The 21372-nt window shown below is 48.0% G+C and overlaps 1 protein-coding gene and 1 non-coding gene across 2 annotated transcripts; one reads left to right on the top strand and one right to left on the bottom strand.

Annotated features, from left to right (window-relative positions):
* Window positions 1-668: 668 nt before the first annotated feature.
* Window positions 669-776, top strand: LOC145537854 (U6 spliceosomal RNA). Its single transcript, XR_014076452.1, has one exon. It is a non-coding gene; the product is annotated as a U6 spliceosomal RNA (small nuclear RNA).
* A 1873-nt stretch (window positions 777-2649) lies between these two features.
* LOC145537611 (ubiquitin carboxyl-terminal hydrolase 9Y-like) lies at window positions 2650-6724 on the bottom strand. Its single transcript, XM_081568308.1, has 4 exons — window positions 6599-6724; window positions 6239-6451; window positions 5759-5854; window positions 2650-4235 (listed from the first exon to the last, which is right to left on the bottom strand). Exons 1-4 carry the CDS (start codon window positions 6644-6646, stop codon window positions 4101-4103), a joined length of 492 nt encoding a protein of 163 aa, XP_081424434.1. The 5' UTR covers window positions 6647-6724; the 3' UTR covers window positions 2650-4100.
* Window positions 6725-21372: the final 14648 nt, after the last annotated feature.

Genomic DNA, 21372 nt, shown 5'->3' on the forward strand with positions numbered 1-21372 from the left:
TTGGGGGCTCCAAAATCACTGCTGATGGTAATTGCAGCCATGAAATTAAAAGACGCTTACTCCTTGGAAGCAAAGTTTTGACCAACCTAGATACCATATTAAAAAGCAGAGACATTACTTTACCAACAAAGGTCCATCCAGTCAGGGCTATGGTTTTTCCAGTAGTTATGTATGGATGTGAGGGTTGGACTATAAACAAGACTGAGCACTGAAGAATTGATGATTTTCAACTGTGGTGTTGGAGAAGACTCTTGAGAGTCCCTTGGACTGCAAGCAGATCCAACCAGTCCATCCTAAAGGAGATCAGTCCTGGGCGTTCATTGGAAGGACTGATGTTGAAGCTGAAACTCCCAATACTTTGGCCACCTGATGTGAAGTGCTGACTCATTTGAAAAAACTCTGATTTTGTGAAAGATTGAGGGCAGGAACAGAAGGGGACAAAGGAGGATCTGTTGGTCAGATGCCATCACTGACTCCCTGGACATGAGTTTGGGTAAAATCTGGGAGTTGGTGATAGACAGAGAGGCCTGGCCTGCTCGGTTTATGGGGTTGCAAAGAGTCAGACACGACTGAGTGACTGAACTGAACCTCCATTCCTCACTTAAGTGATATAATATGGTATATTTCTCTTCCTGACTTTATGATATATGTTAAAGATGACATTGTTAGTACTCACTTTAGCAGCACATATTACTAAAAGTAGAATGACACAGAGAAGATTAACATGTCCCCTGCCAAAGGATGACATGCAAATTCATGAAGCATTCCATCTTCTTTCCTAGACTAGTTCAGTCGTTCAGCTGTGTCTAACTCTTGGCAACCCCACAGACTGCAGCATGCCAGGCAAAAGGATCAAAGAGTCGGATACACAAAGAGTCGGACATGACTGAGCAACTGAACTGAACATGTTAAAACTTTTAACAGACAAGTTGCTTCTTATGGATGAACAAAGAAACTGGTCTTCAGACTAGCACAGACAAGAGATTTGTGGTGGCCAATTGGGAGGGAGGTGTAGGAGCAAAGGACTGTGAGTTTGGGGTTAGCAGATGGACTATTATATAAAGAATGGATAAATTACAAAACCTTTGCACAGCACAGAGAACCATATTTAATATCCTGTGATAAACCATAATGGAAAAAATTACAAAGAATGCTGTTATGTGTATACATACACATATAAAATGACTGGATTACTATGTTGTACAGCCAAAATGGACACATAACAAAAAGTGCAAGTTTCTCTGTTGTATCCAACTCTTTGCAACACCATGGACTCTGTGGACTTCACAGATCCCATGGACCATGGACCTGCCAGGCTCCTCTGTCCACGGAATTCTCCAGGCAAGAATACTGGAGTAGGCAGACATTCTCTTCTGCAGAGGCCCTTTCCAGTTCAGGGATCAAACCAAGGTCTCCCACATTGTAGGCAGATTCTTTACCACTTGATACTTCAATTAAAATAATAATAATAATTTTTTTTAAAGTGGTTTCTCATGATCTACCTCTGCTGAAGATGCTATGAATACTATAAAACAATTTAGGGTACTGCATAAATGTAGCTCATAAAGCAGCAGCATGGCTTGGGAGGATTAACTCCAATTTGAAAGAAGTTGTGATTAAAACATTAAATGGTAAAGCAGTCTACAGAAAGTTTGTGAAAGGAAGAATCAATGCGGCAAATGCCATTGTTAAGAAATTGCCACAGCCACCCTAACTTTCAGCAAACGTAATCCTAATCAGTCAGCTGTGATTAACATCAAAGCAAGCTCTTCTGCCAGCAGAGATCAGAACTCACTGAAGACTCAGATGATGGTTAGCATTTTTTTTCCCTGTAGGAATAAAACATTCTTACATCAAGACAAGGACTTCCCTGGTGGTCCAGATTGCACATTTCCAATGGAGGGGGAAAGGGTTTGATCCCTTGTCAGGGAACTAGGCCCCCCATGCTGCATAGTATGGCCAAAATAAAAACAAAACAGTATTTTTTCAACATACAATGCTGTTATTGCACAACACATAACTTTTTATGTAACAGAACACCCGAAATTCATGTGCTCACTTTACTGTGATACTTGCTTGACTGCAGTGGTCTGAAATGAAACCTCCAATGTCTCTGAGGTAGCCTTATAACCTACCAAGTTCACTACTGTTGAGGAATGTAATCATAAAATAAAGAAAGTATTATAAGTTAAAAAGTAGAATCTCTTTGGCTTTGATTTTAAATTTCTTCATGTTACAGAAAACCTAGAACAGATTCATTATATATATATATATATATATATATATATATATATATATATACACACACACACACACACACATATATATAGTAGCTATATGAAGTAGTGGAAATATCTTCTCTTTTAATCGCAATACTTTTATAAAGTACAATTCCAGGTACAGACTTCTTGTAAAAAAAAAAGTACAAGATCAGTTATGTTAGGAAAATTTTAAATTCTTTTTCTTTTCTGTAATTCTCTCATGGTAAAGAACAAAAGGCAAATCATTTTAAACCTAAAATCCCAACGTGTCTGAAATGCTGAATTCAGTGTCATGTTAAGGTATGCTATGCAAAGAATAAATGTATATGCAGTTTTTAAGAAGAAATAAAAATAACAGGAAACAAAAACAACAAAGGACAAAATCTTCTTAAATCAAATTCTATTTATGAATTCAGCAAAATAATTTCTATAAAACAAAACAGCAAAATATTTAAATAGTATAAGATGGGCTGTATTTGTTTGCAGGGATATTTGGTTTTTAGACAGGCTCCAAAATATTACAGACATTTACAAGTTACCAATTCTTTTTTAAATATAGTATTTACTCCCAAGTTTCTTGAAATCCTGAAACAAATGCTTATCCTAAAATAGTACTTCAGAATTATAATAACTAACCATAAATTTATGTTTTAATTAAACCCCACAAGAGTAAGTTTTAGAATGGAAAAGAACCTGGGACAATTTTACTACCAAGTAAAATTCTGACTGACTAGACTATCAGCCAGACATCTTGGTGAAATGGTGTTTCAAACTACTATGGGACTCGGATGATGTCCACTTCATTGGCCTCCAGGTGAAGCAAAATTTTAGAACCTTCATCTATTAAACTATACAAAAAAAAAAAAAGCACACCAAGTAGTCTTCTCTTATGCACTCCACATTGTGGCATAGCAAAATTTTGCATACTTAATATTTTAAAATTTCTATTATCAATACTTTCACATTTCTGTGTCCCATCAAGAGACTCAACTGTCAAATATTAAATATAAAGAACATACATATAACCAAAAACTGCTTGTCACATTTCTCATTTTATATTTATTCCTGGTATAAGAAATAAAAGCTCTGGGCAACATACCTGTCACTTTAAGGAAACTGCTATCATTCATGTAACTTTGTTCTCGCTGGCTATACAAACTTAGTGTGTGTTCTCGCTGGCTACACCAACATAGTGTGAAGCCAAGATAAATACAATACAGCATTACTACAGCTTTAAAGTGATCATGTACTACCAGAATAAAAAGGTAATGAAAAATATGCATAAACAGTGTTATTACAACACCAATTTCCAACATCACCCATGTAATTCAAAACCTTACAGTGGCTCCAATAACTAAGAGTTAGTAAGCAGCTACTGGTGTGACTGATATGAATGGCCTCTTTCAATGTTAACTTTCTTCTCCCCATCTTCTTTTTCTTTGTAAAGACTTTGATCCAACTGCTGACAATATTGGTTGCCAAGTGCAGCAGACATAAAAAAAAAAAAAAAAAACTCAAAAAATCAAAACACAACTTTTTTTTGGAGATCTCTCATATTCACCAAAAATTTTTTTGTTGCTTAAGAATTAACCGTCAAACATTACATTATGTACAACTTTCCCATTTACATATCGGTATCACCCATTTATTACAAAACACTATACACTTCTGCAGGTGGCTCACTTGTTGACACCAAATTTCTGCAAATGAGACAATGGATCAACTCTCCACTCCATGTTGAACAATTTCTCTATTTTTTTAATATTAGCCAAGTATATAAAAGTTTGGACTGTAACGCCTAACAGTCTGGTCTTAAAGAACCAATTAATTATGGCCATTTCACTGATCCTTCATTTCAGACGAGGATACTTCTTCATTGCCTTCACAGCTTTCTTGTTGCTGGGCAGTTTTCTGGTGGTTGTTCAAGTGATGTGCTGCTGGTCCTGTATATGGCTGTCCATGTATGTGATTTTTCTGAGAAGGTGAAACAGATTAGTATGTCAGACTTTTCAAATGAAAATGGAAAACTCACATGGTAAAGTATATCTAAAGGCTTCCCTGGTGACTTAGCAACAAAGAATCTGCCTGCAATGCAGGAGACATAAGGGACAAGGGTTTGATTCCTGGGTCAAGAAGGTCTCCTGGAAGAGGAAATGACAACCTACTCCAGTATTCTTTCCTGGAAAATACCATAGACAGAGGAGCCTGACAAACTACAGCTCAGCGTGTTGTAAAACAATTGGCCATGACTAAGCAAACTGAGACTACCAAGTTCAAAAGCAGCCATGAGTCCATTTTCCTTGGTGTGGTTCTCAGCAATCTCTGACTTTAACAAGGATCTTCAGATGATTTAAGGAACATTAAAGACCACTGCCTATTCAGCTATTTTAAATAGCCAAATTAGTCACATTTATAGTTTATAATTCAGAACAACCTTTCTAGAAACTCTCTCCCCAAATTCTTGTTTACAAATCAAAGTTTCTTCAGATAAAATTTTTATCAGTTATTCTTTTTCCTGAAATGAACCATCTATTGAAATGAGTCAAACTGTTAACAGGAGGAAGGAAACTGATTTAACATGATGCTTTCTTCATGAAGCTACAGTGGTTTCTATGATTACTTGGGTGTATGTCTTTTGTTGGTTTTGTGTGTGTGTGTTCCTCTCTGATTCTTACAGAATTTGGCTAGGGCACACACATCAAGCTTATTAGTCTCCAGTTTCAAGAATCTTAACAACTGGGATCTCTATCATTTTCAGTCTTCTTTCATTCTTCTCACTCATGTTTCAGAGAAGATACATTTAAGTGTTCAAAATTGTCAGTATTATTATAATCTTTTTTTTTAAACTTGGAAGACATTTACATTCATTTTTACTTTCCCACATCAGCAATCATGTATACCAGACTGGCCTCTATTGTCCATCAGGAAACATAGCACTATCGAGTATTTTTTCCAACGGAGAATATTGACTATTTTATCCAATGAAGAACTTAAGAAACTTTTAATCTCTAGTCCTGGTGGTTTTTCATGAGAATGAACTATGGACTAAAATGTGCTGTGTTAGCTGGATGTCATTTGAGTAGTACTGTGATCATATTCCCAGGTCCTTCCTGTGCAATGGAGAGTAATTTGACAGAATTGAGTCTTAAACTCAGACTGTTGTTTAAAAGACATTCCTATTGCAACTAAACATTGCACCAAAGTAACCAAGACACTTTTATATTGATTATTTTCATGTTAATGTGAAATATACATCTTGATTAAGTGCAGTTTTTGGTACAAGAGAGGTGCCTAGTGGGCAAAAAAAATTATGTACGAGTGGTCAAAACATGCTGTAATATCACTCCACTCCATCCACTCTTCTGATCACCTTGCACAAGTTATTCTGAATAGTTTATTACTTTATAGTCACAACTAAAAGCTACAAAATATTTAAGAAAAATAAGCAAATAATCACAAAAATTGGAGGGTTAAAATGAAGATAAACTCATATTTACCTGTTGATAGTGAGATCCAGATGAATGAGGATATAATGGGGCATCTTCTGGTGGAGATGATTCATGCTCATCTGGGGCTTCTTGGTCATCTGGCTCCTATTATTAAGATGTTTAAAGAGATTAATAAGGTGATTATAAAGCAACTTTAAATTCACTTTTAATCTTTTTAAAAAAATTTAAATCCACAAAGCTCATCTTTTTTTTAAACATTTTTTCATTTGCAGCCAATAAAATATTCAGAGAAAAAAATTTTGATTCACCTAAACATGTTTAGAACAATTTCACTGAAATTTCTCCAAACTAATTTCAACAAAGGGGTCAGGAAGTTCCTTTGATACTTTAAGAAAAATTAATACTAAACATTAAAACAATAAAACTGCATGACAAACTTTTTTATACAATAAACACTGGCCTATAAAGAAAGAAATTACTTTTCTTTCTTCCATTTCTATTTGCTGCCCATGGGTGACTTTTTTTTACCTCCTCTGGACAGAGTTCACAAGCTTTTGCCAGCGTCATCCTAGCACTATGTGATCTCTCTAAGAAATAACCATTTGATGTTTCATTGCTCTGAACTGGAGGAGACCAATTATTATATGTGTATTGTGGATTGCCAGTGTATGGTCTTCTTTCAAGTTCATCTCCAAGCCATTCTACTGCCCAGGTCCACTTTCTTTTAAGATCTCCATTGCCCTTCAAGAGAAAATAAAATAATTATGTAAAAGAATACAGAAAAATTTTAAATGTTAACTTAAAATGCTGACTCCAAATTTTCATGATTCTTTTCTTGGAAAGCATCCATTAATTATGATCCAGATTACAAAATTAAAAAATTCTCACCTGTAATATTTGGTAAGCAACAGGACAACTGCTAAAGAGAGCCACCATACATTTTATACACTGGTATGCTCTTTTTTGATAGTGATTCTTAGAGCGCTGGACAGTATCAAACAATCCATCTCTATCATCTGGGATTCCTTTAAGTGCATTATGAATTCTAAAACAGAATCAGATATATAAATTTATAGTATCTCTTAGCTAACATTTTGAAGTCTACTTCCTATATATTCAATATATCTTTTAAGTCTAGTGTTAACTACTAAGTCGGTCCCATTAGTAAAGTCACTTCACTGATGAGAAAATAAATACAGAAGTCAAACTACTGTCACACAGCTAGCAATATGGGGAGGTGACTAAGTCTGACTCAAGAGTCTGAAGTTCCACCAAATTATTCTCAATCCAAAATGACTTTGCTTTACAGTAATTAAAATGAATTGCTGAAACAATTAATCAATACTAAACTGCTCTCATTAAAATTACCATGAAGTATGTCTTCATAACTGCTTCAGCAGAGAACAGACTTACTTAGATCACTACTTCAAGATAGCATTTCAGAGTGTAAAGTCTAGTTTCTATGGAAGTGATACAATCCAGCAGTACAAAATTAACCTGAATTCTGATTATCAGAACACACATGGTAGGTCAAAACTATGCTATTAGGTTGGTGTAAGAATTATTGTGGCTTTATTTTACACTGTTGAATTTTGCTGTTTGATACTGCAATACATTTATAAATATATGTGGTTATGATGTGCAAAAGAATGAAACTGGAACACTTTCTAATATCATGCAGCCCAGCAGGTTCCGCCGTCCCTGGGATTCTCCAGACAAGAACACTGGAGTGAGTTGCCATTTCCTTCTCCAATGTATGAAAGTGAAAAGTGAAAGTGAAGTTGCCCAGTCCTGTGCGACTCCTCCCGAGCCTGGTGAGCGGCCGATAGACAGCACCCTGACCTCCGGTAAGGAGAAGGCGGCACAGGAGATGGAATTCAATCATGTCGCAAACGATTCAATCAACCAAGCCTCCATAATGAAACGCTAACAAAGACCCGGGACCCCCATAATGAAACACTAAGAGAGACTCGGGACCCTCAATGCTTGAATGAGCCTCCCTGGAGACACTCCTGGAGGTGCAGGAAGAGGAGGTGCCCCGAGGACCACAAAGTGCAGTGCCTCTCTGCATTGGAGCATCGCAGCGACTTCTCTGGTGGGCCCGAGATGGGGCCTCCCCGCTCCCAGTGCAGGGGGCCCGGGTTCCATCCCTGCTCAGGGAACTAGATCCCACATGCTGCCACTGAGAGTTTGCCTTCTGCCACTTAGACCGGGTGCAGCCAAAGGAATAAAAATTGCTATTAATGTATATATTCATATATATACTATTACATTGTGAGCACGGCGCTTCTCTGAATTCGGTGAGCCCCTCTAGTGAATAGCAGAACTTGAGGGAATGGAGGAATCCCAAGCTTGTAGCCAATTGATCAGAAGTGTCGGCAGCCTGGGAATCCGCAGAAAACTTGTCTGGTGTCTAGAGAGAGGGGAGTGTTCTGCCCTCCCCCAAAGAAGTTAGGTAGATAGACCCCAACTTCTGTGAAAGGAACTGAGGCAAGACAGGTGAATGAGAGCCAAATCAACAAAGATTTATTAGCATGTGTTTTGTCTAGTGTGAGACACAGGGAAGCACCCAGAGGTGAGTGCCTCAAAGAGGGGCCAGGATTTGCAGTCTACGTACCTACCTTACTTACGGGCTTCCCTGGTGGCTGAGACATTCAAGAATCTCTCCCTGGGGAGAGACTGGCTGGCGGGGGAGGCTGGGGGCTGTTGCTCAGGTCTGTGCTGTGGATCAGCTTCAGGTGTACAGCGAAGGGCCTCAGTCAGACAGATAACGTGAATCCATTCTCAGAAAGGCCATTTTGATACCCGGCCCAAAGGTGGCAAACATGAGTTCCTTTTTCCCTCCCTTGGACACACCAAACCCAGACTGCCAGGAGGCTGGTGAAAGGAGTCCCTCCCCGGACTCCCTGGGGAGAGGAGACCGGCAGGTCCTGCAGGAGGGAGACCTGCGAGCACGTGAGCCCAGGCCCTCGTCTCCCCCTCGGGCCTCATTCCTCCCGAAAGCAGGGCGACATCGTTTCCGAAGGCCCGCGAGGATTTCCCCAGTCGTGACTTCGCATTCATCTCAGGAGGCTGTGCCTCTAGGTGACTTGAAACCCTGCACTGAACACCACCGTGAAGCGGATGGCATTGCTGAAACCAGGAGTCCCTAGTCCCTGTTTAAAAATACACACGTGGCAGCTGACGCCTGACGTAGGTTCTGCACCCGCTCTGCTTCCCCCGCCACCCTGTTTTCTGCTCCTCAGGGGGTTCAGCTCAAGGATTCAGGGTCCCGCTTTGGGTGACTGCACCTGGAACATCTCCAGCGGGAGTTAGAATGCAGCCGCAGTTCCTTCGCCGCCAATGCCTTTGCTGCCCCCTCCCGGCTTGGGAACAGAAACAGTGTGGCGCTGCGCCCACCCCCGCTGCGACGCCCTGGGGGACGTCAGAGCCGCCTCTGCTTCTTTGATACCTAGTTGCAAAAGTGAAAACTTCTTCCTGAGTCCGTGTCACTCAGGCTTCGCCTGGGGCAGGGGGCTGAAGACCCTGCTGGCTAATGCAGGAGACGCGGGCTTGGTCCCCGAGTGGGGAAGATCCCCCGGAGGAGGGCATGGCCACCCGCTCCAGTGTGCCTGCCTGGAGAAGCCCCTGGGCAGAGGAGCCTGGGGGGCTGCAGTCCACGGGGGTCGCACAGAGTGGCACACGACTGAGCGACTACACGGCAATTGTATGGTTCTTAGGGGATGAGGGGCGGAAGACCTCGTCCACCACCCGCTCCGCGGGGTCTCCGAGTCCCTGCTGTGGCCCCGGGCCTGAAGCCCGCGCTGCCCGCTGGCCGGGAAAACACAGCCGCGAGGGCCCCTGCGCGCCGGGCGCCGCGGGCCCGGCCCCCGCCTCCCGCCGCTAGGTGGCAGCAGGCCTCCGCGGGAGCCCAGGCGGCCGGCGCGCCAGACCGGCCGAGAGACGCAGGCCTTCTCGCGCGCCCGCCCAGCCGGCCGGCCCCTCCCAGGCTGCCGGGCGGCGCCCCCTCGAGACCACCCCGCACCCGCACACGCGCTCCCAGGGCGCCCCCTCGCCTTCGCTCTGCGCCTGCATCCCCGGTCCGCTCGGCCCCCCAGGCCTGAGCACCGTCCCCTACCCTTCAGAGCCGCGGCGCGGGACTGCCCCCCGCTGCCCCCAACCCGGCTGTGACTTGGCACGGGTGCCCAGGGGCACGGAGTCGGGGTGGGGTGGGGCTTGGCGCAGTGCTGGACCGGGGCGTCCCGCGTGGGGCGGGGGTCCTCCAAACGTGCCTGGGAGCCGCCAGGGCAAAAGCACGGAAGGAGCGGCTCAAGACCCCCCGCGCGCCCCGAGTCCACACGGGTGCTCAGATCGAGCGCTTAAAACTGCCTGCAGCAAGTTTGTTGTCATCAGGGTCGGAGGACTGGAAATTCTGGCCTCACACCCCCTGTGTAAGCCTAGCGTCCTGGCACCCCTGACTGCCTGGCGGGGGGGTTCCCCCTGGTACCCAAGCCCCGCCCCTCCCTCCCCTCCCCCACCTGGTCCCCGCCGGGGCCCAGGGCTTCCAGGAGCCGGGACGTGGGCTTGCCAGGGAAAAACCGTGTTCTACTGCCGAGCTGCAGAGACACAAGGGCCTGGACGCCCGGGGGTGGGGCGGGGAGGCCCGGGGGCTGAGGTCCCACCCTGCAGACTCACCAAATGCACAGTGACGCCCAGGCTCGCGCGGACCCCTCTCCCAAACACCCACACACTCACTCGTGCTCACAATGGCCCACTCGCAAAACCCCCAAGATGGTGGCAAGCGACAGTCTTTTGCAATGGGCACGCACTTGCCGAAACACACCCCGCCTGGCCTGTGTGTGAAGGACACGCCTTGCCCTTAAGGACGGACTCTGGTCAGACCTTCATCCAGAGGATTCCTGGCCCCAAAGCTGAGAAATGCTCTAGACATCTGGGTAGCTGGCCCTTCGGGACCCTTAATGAATGGACCTGTTAGGAGCATGCTTTCTACATATGCAGGTATGTATATAAAGTTTATATGCATATATATATATATATAGGAGGCCTGGGGAATGTTACTGCCAAAGCTGAAGCTCCAGTACTGTGGCCACCTGATGTGAGGACCTGACTCATTGGAAAAGACCCTGATGCTGGGAAAGATTGAAGGCAGGAGGAGAAGGGGATTGGAGGGGATGCGACGGTCGGATGGCATTACTGACTCAAGGCACACGAGTCTGAGTAAACGCTGGCCGCTGGTGGTGGACGGGGAGGCCTGACGTGCCTGGGGGTCGCAAAGACTCGGACATGACCGAGCAACCGAGCTGAACTGAAGATCTAATAAATACCCAAATCCATAGAAAAGCTGAACGTTCAAGTGAGTTGTAGAACGCATCCCACTCAGTCTACTGGAGGCCTCCTTAAGCGCAGAGCGTTGTTCACGGGGGCCTGGGTGACTAGGGGGCCGGCCTGGGCATCCCAGGCTGCTGGAAACAGCGTCTTCCGCCTCTTACCCATGGATCCCCTGTCCTGAAACTGCGATCAAATGCTGCCAGGCACCCTCCGGGGACAGACAACCACTCCCAGCTGAGACCCAGTGGGCAGAGCGCTGTGCAGCATATGCTTTTGTACAGTGTGATCGTCTAGTGCATGTCTTTGAACATGTATGAGCCCGAGCACATACACAAACACACACCACATCTGCAGGGCCGAGAGCCTAGGGATTGAGAATGTTGCTGCTGCTGCTGCTAAGTCGCTTCAGTCGTGTCCGACTCTGTGCGACCCCATAGACGGCAGCCCAGCAGGCTCCGCCGTCCCTGGGATTCTCCAGACAAGAACACTGGAGTGAGTTGCCATTTCCTTCTCCAATGTATGAAAGTGAAAAGTGAAAGTGAAGTCACCCAGTCCTGTGCGACTCCTCCCGAGCCTGTTGAGCGGCCGATAAACAGCACCCTGACCTCCGGTAAGGAGAAGGCGGCACAGGAGATGGAATTCAATCATGTCGCAAACGATTCAATCAACCAAGCCTCCATAATGAAACGCTAACAAAGACCCGGGACCCCCATAATGAAACACTAAGAGAGACTCGGGACCCTCAATGCTTGAATGAGCCTCCCTGGAGACACTCCTGGAGGTGCAGGAAGAGGAGGCGCCCCGAGGACCACAAAGCGCAGTGCATCTCTGCATTGGAGCATCGCAGCGACTTCTCTGGTGGGCCCGAGATGGGGCCTCCCCGCTCCCAGTGCAGGGGGCCCGGGTTCCATCCCTGCTCAGGGAACTAGATCCCACGTGCTGCCACTGAGAGTTTGCCTTCTGCCACTTGGACCGGGCGCAGCCAAAGGAATAAAAATTGCTATTAATGTATATATTCATATATATACTATTACATTGTGAGCACGGCGCTTCTCTGAATTCGGTGAGCCCCTCTAGTGAATAGCAGAACTTGAGGGAATGGAGGAATCCCAAGCTTGTAGCCAATTGATCAGAAGTGTCGGCAGCCTGGGAATCCGCAGAAAACTTGTCTGGTGTCTAGAGAGAGGGGAGTGTTCTGCCCTCCCCCAAAGAAGTTAGGTAGATAGACCCCAACTTCTGTGAAAGGAACTGAGGCAAGACAGGTGAATGAGAGCCAAATCAACAAAGATTTATTAGCATGTGTTTTGTCTAGTGTGAGACACAGGGAAGCACCCAGAGGTGAGTGCCTCAAAGAGGGGCCAGGATTTGCAGTCTACGTACCTACCTTACTTACGGGCTTCCCTGGTGGCTGAGACATTCAAGAATCTCTCCCTGGGGAGAGACTGGCTGGCGGGGGAGGCTGGGGCCTGTTGCTCAGGTCTGTGCTGTGGATCAGCTTCAGGTGTACAGCGAAGGGCCTCAGTCAGACAGATAACGTGAATCCATTCTCAGAAAGGCCATTTTGATACCTGGCCCAGAGGTGGCAAACATGAGTTCCTTTTTCCCTCCCTTGGACACACCAAACCCAGACTGCCAGGAGGCTGGTGAAAGGAGTCCCTCCCCGGACTCCCTGGGGAGAGGAGACCGGCAGGTCCTGCAGGAGGGAGACCTGCGAGCACGTGAGCCCAGGCCCTCGTCTCCCCCTCGGGCCTCATTCCTCCCGAAAGCAGGGCGACATCGTTTCCGAAGGCCCGCGAGGATTTCCCCAGTCGTGACTTCGCATTCATCTCAGGAGGCTGTGCCTCTAGGTGACTTGAAACCCTGCACTGAACACCACCGTGAAGCGGATGGCATTGCTGAAACCAGGAGTCCCTAGTCCCTGTTTAAAAATACACACGTGGCAGCTGACGCCTGACGTAGGTTCTGCACCCGCTCTGCTTCCCCCGCCACCCTGTTTTCTGCTCCTCAGGGGGTTCAGCTCAAGGATTCAGGGTCCCGCTTTGGGTGACTGCACCTGGAACATCTCCGGCGGGAGTTAGAATGCAGCCACAGTTCCTTCGCCGCCAATGCCTTTGCTGCCCCCTCCCGGTTTGGGAACAGAAACAGTGTGGCGCTGCGCCCACCCTCGCTGCGACGCCCTGGGGGACGTCAGAGCCGCCTCTGCTTCTTTGATACCTAGTTGCAAAAGTGAAAACTTCTTCCTGAGTCCGTGTCACTCAGGCTTCGCCTGGGGCAGGGGGCTGAAGACCCTGCTGGCTAATGCAGGAGACGCGGGCTTGGTTCCCGGGTGGGGAAGATCCCCCGGAGGAGCGCATGGCCACCCGCTCCAGTGTGCCTGCCTGGAGAAGCCCCTGGGCAGAGGAGCCTGGGGGGCTGCAGTCCACGGGGGTCGCACAGAGTGGCACACGACTGAGCGACTACACGGCAATTGTATTGTTCTTAGGGGATGAGCGGCGGAAGACCTCCTCCTCCACCCGCTCCGCGGCGTCTCCGAGTCCCTGCTGTGGCCCCGGCCCTGAAGCCCGCGCTGCCCGCTGGCCAGGAAAACACAGCCGCGAGGGCCCCTCCGCGCCGGGCGCCGAGGGCCCATCCCCCGCCTGCCGCCGCTAGGCGGCAGCAGGCCTCCGTGGGACCCCGGGCGGCTGGGGCGCCAGACCGGCCCAGAGACGCGGGCCTTCCCGGGCGCTCGTCCAGCCAGCCGGCCCCTCCCAGGCTGCCGGGCGGCGCCCCCTCGAGACCACCCCGCACCCGCAGACGCGCTCCCAGGGCGCCCCCTCGCCTTCGCTCTGCGCCTGCAAGCGCCTCCCCCTGCATCCCCGGTCCGCTCGGCCCCCCAGCCCTGAGCACCGTCCCCTACCCTTCAGAGCCGCGGCGCGGGACTGCCCCCCGCTGCCCCCAACCCGGCTGTGACTTGGCACGGGTGCCCAGGGGCACGGAGTCGGGGCGGGGTGGGGCTTAGGCAGTGCTGGACCGGGGCGTCCTGCGTGGGGCAGGGGTCCTCCAAACGTGCCTGGGAGCCACCAGGGCAAAAGCGCAGAAGGAGCGGCTCACGACCCCCCGCGCGCCCCGAGTCCACACGGGTGCTCAGATCGAGCGCTTAAAACTGCCTGCAAGAAGTTTGTTGCCATCAGGGTCGGAGGACTGGAAATTCTGGCCTCACACCCCCTCTGTGAGCCTAGCGTCCTGGCATCCCTGACCTCCTGGCGGGGGGTTACCCCTGGTACCCAACCTCCGCCCCTCCCCTCCCCTCCCCTCCCCCACCTGGTCCCCGCCGGGACCCAGGCATTCCAGGAAACAGGACGTGGCCTTACCACGGAAGAACCGTGTTCTACTGCCGAGCTGCAGAGACAGAAGGGCCTGGACGCCCGGGGGTGGGGCGTGGACTTCCGGGGGCTGAGGTCCCGCCCTTCAGACTCACCAAATGCACAGTGACACCCAGGCTTGAGTGGACCCCTCTCCCAAACACCCACACACTCACTTGTGCTCACAATGGCCCACTCCCAAAACCCCCAAGATGGTGGCAAGCGACAGTCTTTTGAAATGTGCACACACTTGTAGTAACACTCCACCTGGCCTGTTTATTGAAGATGGTCCTTATCCTTCAGGATAGACTCTCGTCAGAACTTAATCAAATGGAATCCCAGCACAAAACCTGATAAATACTTTAGGTATTTGGGTAGCTGGCACTTTGGGCCTGTTGTGAATGGACAGAATAGCAGAATTGGCCACGTGGTCGTGAGCATTAAGGGGATCGACATGTGTAAAGACACTGTGTTGGTGCCTACCACATGGTCAATACCCTAGAAAACGTCCTCATTCTAATTATCTGCATAAAAAAACAGAGGAGAGGAGATTCTGGCCCATGGAGGAGAAATACAGAATTGAAGAATACATTTATTCACTCGTGTTCATCACAAGACGTGCTGGGGACAAATTAACGTAACACCCCCAGTCAGAGGTGGACACATTATTCATTCTTCTTTGCTATAGTAACAGAAGCTACTGGATGGCTAAGGACTACAGTTCCCAGCATCCCTTGCAACTAGCTGTCGCCACATGACCAGCTCTGGCCAAGTGAGGAACAGTGATCCGGGCTTCTTGTAGGAGTCGCCCTTTGAAGGACTGAAGTGTGTCTTCCCCTCTCCTCATCCCCCACCTTGGCCCGAATATGGACTGGGTGTATGGGGGAGGGTGAGCCCTCTCCAGCCACGTGGCACAGAGCACCGAGGTCAAAGGACCCTGGCTGCCCAACTGCACCAAGCTGCACTGCCCCAGCCCTGTGAGTTTAACACACAGCCCACAGTCTTGAGAGAGACAGCAGTTGGGTTTATTGAAGCTGCCATACTTGAGACACTCAGTATGTTTATCATGAAGCCAGTGACAGACACTAACATGTGCTGAGTACTTGCCACGTCCAGGCACTCTCCTATTTTACATGTATTAGCTTAACTGATCGTTCATGATGACTCTCTGAGATGGATACTATCATTGTCCCGCTTTAGAGATGAGGAAACTGAGGACAGCTGCTGCAGGCTGCAGACTCTGAGCAGAGGAGTGACAGACACACTGACATGAGGTGATGTCAGTGACTTCCATCTTGGGTGTCCTCAGGGCCCCCCACCCCAGGAGGAGACACGAGGAGACACTTGGGACTGGTCCAGTCTCCAGGGTCAACCCCTCCTCATCACCCTTGCCCTAGACCCTCCCCACTCCCACCGGCCTATACTTTCCACCCCACGTGTGTCTCACCTCCTTTCTCTGGAGGCTTGATCTGCACCTCCTTGGTCTCCTTGTCCTCGATGGTGCTCAGAGGCAGCATCATGACGTGGCAGGCCCTGCCTGCAGACAGGAGAGAGAGCAGTCAGTGCCTGGGCGGTGGAGCCAGGGGGCCTGGGTCTGGACTCAGAGGTCAGGTGGACTCAGACAGCTCCATCCCCTCCCCACGTCTCCAGGTCCCCAATATCCAAGGGGACATGTTGACAATGCCTATCTGCTGGTTCCTTCCAATGCTGAGCTTGTGATCTGGGGTGAGCGATTGTCATGGTGCCTGGCAAGGACAAGGGCAGGGCTCATGGTACCTGGGGTTTACCCCCCTCTAAAACTAGAAAACCTGTGACACCGAGTGCTGGGACCGGGAAGCTGCAGCTCGGCTAACTGGGTATCAAAAGGACCTCAGGAGTCTGGCATACAGTAGGCACACAGTAAGTGCACTCAAGGAGCATTCCCAGGGCTGTCTTTCAGCTCCATGAAAGGGCTACCAGGCAGCCTGACCAAGGGTTTCAGACAGGCCTGTCCCTCCCTGTCCTCAGGGCCATCCAGGTACAGGGGGCATCTGTCCTGCCCTCAGGACTGCAGTGAAGGGGAAAGACCAGGTCCCAGACCCCCCAGTACAGCCCTGGGGAGGGGCCAGCATGCAGGGAGGGTGCTCGGCACAGGCGCAGTGTGGGGTCCTCACCTCTGCCCCAGCATAAACTTGGGTAGGACGTGTGCCAGCCTGTCTGAGAGTGAGTACTGTGGGGGATTCCAGCCTGCCAGTCACTAGCTGAGAGAGCTCAAAATTTAACAGCAGGAACAAGAAAGACACAGCACACCGAGATTTGAGTTTCAGACACACAGATCGTTTTTTTTTTTTTCTTTTTAGTACAAGTCATATTCAAACACTACATGGGTCGTGTCTACTAAAGACTGATTTTTTAAAAAAATTTATTTGGCTAGATGATGTCTAAGTATATATGCAGGTCCCACAATATAGTTGGAGCAGTGGCAAGAATACACAGAAGGACTGCATAACAAAGATCTTCACGGCCCAGACAATCACCATGGTGTGATCACTCACCTAGAGCCAGACATCCTGGAATGTGGAGTCAAGTGGTCCTTAGAAAGCATCACCACGAACAAAGCTAGTGGAGATGATGAGATGATGGAATTCCAGTTGAGCTATTTCAAATCCTGAAAGATGATGTAAAAGTGCTACACTCAATATGCCAGCAAATCTGGAAAACGCAGCAGTGGCCACAGGACTGGAAAAGGGTACTTTTCATTCCATTCCCAAAGAAAGGCAATGCCAAAGAATACTCAAACTATCACACAAATGCACTCATCTCACAGATTAGTAAAATAATGCTCAAAATTCTCCAAGCCAGGCTTCAGCAATACGTGAACCGTGAACTTCCAGATGTTGAAGCTGGTTTTAGAAAAGGCAGAGGAACCAGAGATCAAATTGCCAATATCCGCTGGATCACTGAACAAGCAAGAGAGTTCCAAAAAACCTTCTACCTCTGCTTTATTGACTATGCCAAAGCCTTTGACTGTGTGGATCACAATAAACTGGGAAATTCTTAAAGAGATGGAAATACCAGACCATCTGACCTGTCTCTTGAGAAATCTGTATGCAGGTCAGGAAGCCACAGCTAGAATTGGACACGGAACAACAGACTGGTTCCATATAGGCAAAGGAGTACATCAAGGCTGTTTATTGTCACCCTGCTTATTTAAATTATATGCAGAGTCCATCATGAGAAATGCTGGGCTAGAAGAAACACAAGCTGGAATCAAGATTGCTGAGAGAAATATCAATAAGCTCAGATATGCAGATGACACCACCCTTATGGCAGAAAGCGAAGAAGAACAAAAGAGCCTCTTGATGAAAGTGAAAGAGGAGAGTGAAAATGCTGGCCTAAAACTTAACATTCCGAAAACTAAGATCATGGCATCTGGTCCCATCACTTCATGGGAAATAGATGGGGAAACGGTATAAACAGTGGCAAGACTTTATTTTTCTGGGTTCAAAAATCACTGCAGATGGTGCCTGCAGCCATGAAGTTAAAAGACGCTTACTCCTTGGAAGGAAATTTATGACCAACCGAGATAGCATATTTAAAAGCAGAGACATTACTTTGCCAACAAAGGTCTATCTAGTCAAGGCTATGGTTTTCCCAGTAGTCATGTATGGATATGAGAGTTGGATGGTGAAGAAACCTGAGTGTCGAAGAATTGATGCTTCTGAACTGTGGTGTTGGAGAAGACTCTTGAGAGTCCCTTGGCCTGCAAGAAGATCCAACCAGTCCATCCTAAAGGAGATCAGTCCTGGGTGTTCATTGGAAGGACTGGTGTTGAAGCTGAAATGCCAATATTTGGCCACCTCATGTGAAGATTTGACTCACTGGAAAAGACCCTGATGCTGGGAAGGATTGGGGGCAAGAGGAGAAAGGGATGACGGAGGATGAGATGGCTGGATGGCATCACCGACTTGATGGACATGGGTTTGGATAGACTCTGGGAGTTGGTGATGGACAGGGAGGCCTGGCGTGCTGCGATTCATGGGGTCGCCAAGATCGGACACGACTGAGCAACTGAACTGAACTCTACCAGAAGATAATTCATTATTTATATGACATTCATATTTAAACAGGTTCCCTGTATTCTACCTGCAGCTCCTGATTCAGGGGTTATTTAACCTCCACTGTTGTCAGCTTTCCCCTCATGAAAACGAGGACTCTAAATGATTAAACATGAAAATTAAGTATAATTACATACACACACAAACTCAGAACACTCTGGTAATGTAGAGTCAAACCTCTTCCTTTAAGGCTTTTAAAGAATCCTTTGACCCACCGCAGACTCTCACACATTAATTGTGCAAAAGCCAGGTGCAGAAGTCGGAACAGTCGACTAGTTACACACACCGAAAATTGTTAGTGATACACATTTTCACATGCAGACTGCGGAAACCAGGGCTTCATGACACAAACACACCTGCAGACAAGTCCAGGGAAATTCAGAAACCCCTACCACTCAGGTAGGCAGGCCTGCTTCTGAGAACTGAGCACACTCCTCACAGGCAGTCCTACACACACACACACACACACACACACACACACACACACACACACACACCCTCCAGACAGGCGTGCACACACACACACACACACATACCCTCCAGACAGGCACAAAGGCAGGTGCACACACACACACACACACACCCTCCAGACAGGCACAAAGGCAGACCCACAGACTGAAGGGACCCCTCACCCTCCCCAACACAACTTCCCTCTGGCGGACACCCAGGCCCACCCTCAGCCTCGCTCCGGCACCTCCCCCAGGGTCTGCCCCTCAAAATCGGGCGCTCCCAGCCCCCATCTGCAGTCATGCAGGTGCACAGAAACACCGGAGGCGCAAAGGCTGTTTCCCACGCGCCCTTCTCATCTGCAAGCCTCTGATGCATCTCAGCGCACCTGCAAACACGTCCAGAGGGCCTGCCTTGCTCCCTATCCCTCAAAGTGCCCCCCAGACTCCCCACAACACCCCCACGGCATCACTTCCCGAGGTCTACTTGGCTCATTTGCTCCCTGACCCCTGACACCCAGCTGGCTTCTCAGGTTGAGAGCAGCCCCGGTACCTCCTCCTCCTCCATCAAATTGCAAAGACCCCGTGTCTGCCCCTCCCGCCCCCAAAACCTCGGGACCAGAAAGCAAAGTCTGTCACTGTTTCCCCATCTATTTCCCATGAAGTGATGGGACCGGATGCCATGATCTTTGTTTTTGGAATGTTGAATTTGAAGCCAACGTTGTCACTCTCCTCTTCCACTTTCATCAAGAGGCTCTGTAGTTCCTCTTTGCTTTCTGCCATAAGGGTGTTGTTATCCGCATATCTGAGGTTACTGATATCTCTCCCGGCAATCTTGATTTCAGCTTGTGCTTCATCCAGCCCGGTATTTCGCATGATGTACTCTCCATATAAGTTAATGAAGCAGTGTGGCTATATACATCCTTGACGTATTGCTTTCCCAGTTTTGAACTAGTTCGTTTTCCCATGTCTGGCTCTAACTACTGCTTCTTGACCTGTATAAAGATTTCTCAGGAGGCAGGTCAGATAGTCTGGTATTCCCATCTCCTGAAGACTTTTCCACAGTTTGTTGTGATCCCCACAGTCAAAGGCTTTAGCATAGTCAATGAAACAGAAGTACATATTTTCTGGAGTTCTCTTGCTTTTTCTATGATCCAACAGATGTCAGCAATTTGATCTCTGCTTCCTCTGCCTTTTTGGAATCCAGCTTGAACATGCGGAAGTTCTCAGTTCATGTAGTGCTGAAGCCTAACTTGGAGAATTTTGAGCATTACTTTGCTAGTGTGTGAGTTGAGTGCGATTGTGTGGTAGTTTGAACACTCTTTGACTTTGCCTTTCTTTGGGATTGGAATGGAAACTGACCTTTTCCAGTCCTGAGGCCACTGCTGAGCTTCCCAAATTTGCTGGAACACTATCAGAGCATCATCCTTTAGGATTTGTAATAACTCAGTAAGAGGGAGTAGTAGTCCTAAACTTGTGCTTAGAGTGTGAAGAAATTCCACACAGGTAGAAACACACGTATGTGTTAATAGCATGTGTACTGGACTCAAACACAAAATACCTTTTACAGTGTGCCTCACAGTCACGGTAGTTCAAGAGTTTCCCTCCTTTTTCTAACCAATCTCACACCCTCAGCCATATTGATTTCAGTTTGGCCTCCAATCATTTTGGGGCCAGTCACCTTTTTTGGCCAGGGTGTGTGGCAGGTATTTTGGAATCCTGGGCCATCAGGCCTGTGTCGCAGCTGCCCCTCTTTTGCCCGAAAGCATCCCAGACGGTGCCTATGGATGAGTGTGGCTGTGTCAACATGCCCTCATTTACACAAACAGGCTCTGGGCTGGATGGTCATAGTCTGCCCACCTCTGACCTGGAGAATTTTCTGTACCAGCCCCTGCAGTACATAAAACCAAGCTGCTCTCTGGCAAAAGGACAGTTTGTGAAGAAAAGTGAACAGATAAAGTGCTTTAAAGAAAGAAATATTTTATGAACATTTGAATCCTATGAATTGAAAGAATGTAATACACAAACAGGCACATAGTGTGGAATTTGGCAGAAAATTTAAAATGGTAGTGTTTTTAAAAAACTCCTCTGAGCCGTGTGTTTCTCTCCAATAAATTGGGGATCATATTAGCTCGTATTTCACAGGGCTCTGGTGACAGGTCCATGAGAGCATCTCCGTAAAGTGCTCAGCACCATGTGGGACAGGCGGAAGCTCTCAGGACATATTACCATTTATCTATCATCAGCAGTCGCTGACTGGTTAATCTGGCCCAGGCAGAGGAGGTGTCCTGTGGGCAGGGCACTGGCCACCGTGAGACTCAAAGTTCCCAGAGGGCCCTGCGTGGACCCAAGAGTCCCCAAGATCCACCGATGAGATGCTCCATGAGACTGTGCTCCTTCAGGCTCTCCCAGCAGCAAGCCCACAGCCTCACTTTCTGGGGCTACAGTGT

The sequence above is a fragment of the Giraffa tippelskirchi genome, chromosome Y (assembly GCF_054371585.1).
Source record: "Giraffa tippelskirchi isolate mGirTip1 chromosome Y, T2T-mGirTip1v1.2.pri, whole genome shotgun sequence".
Classification (NCBI taxonomy): Eukaryota; Metazoa; Chordata; class Mammalia; order Artiodactyla; family Giraffidae; genus Giraffa; species Giraffa tippelskirchi.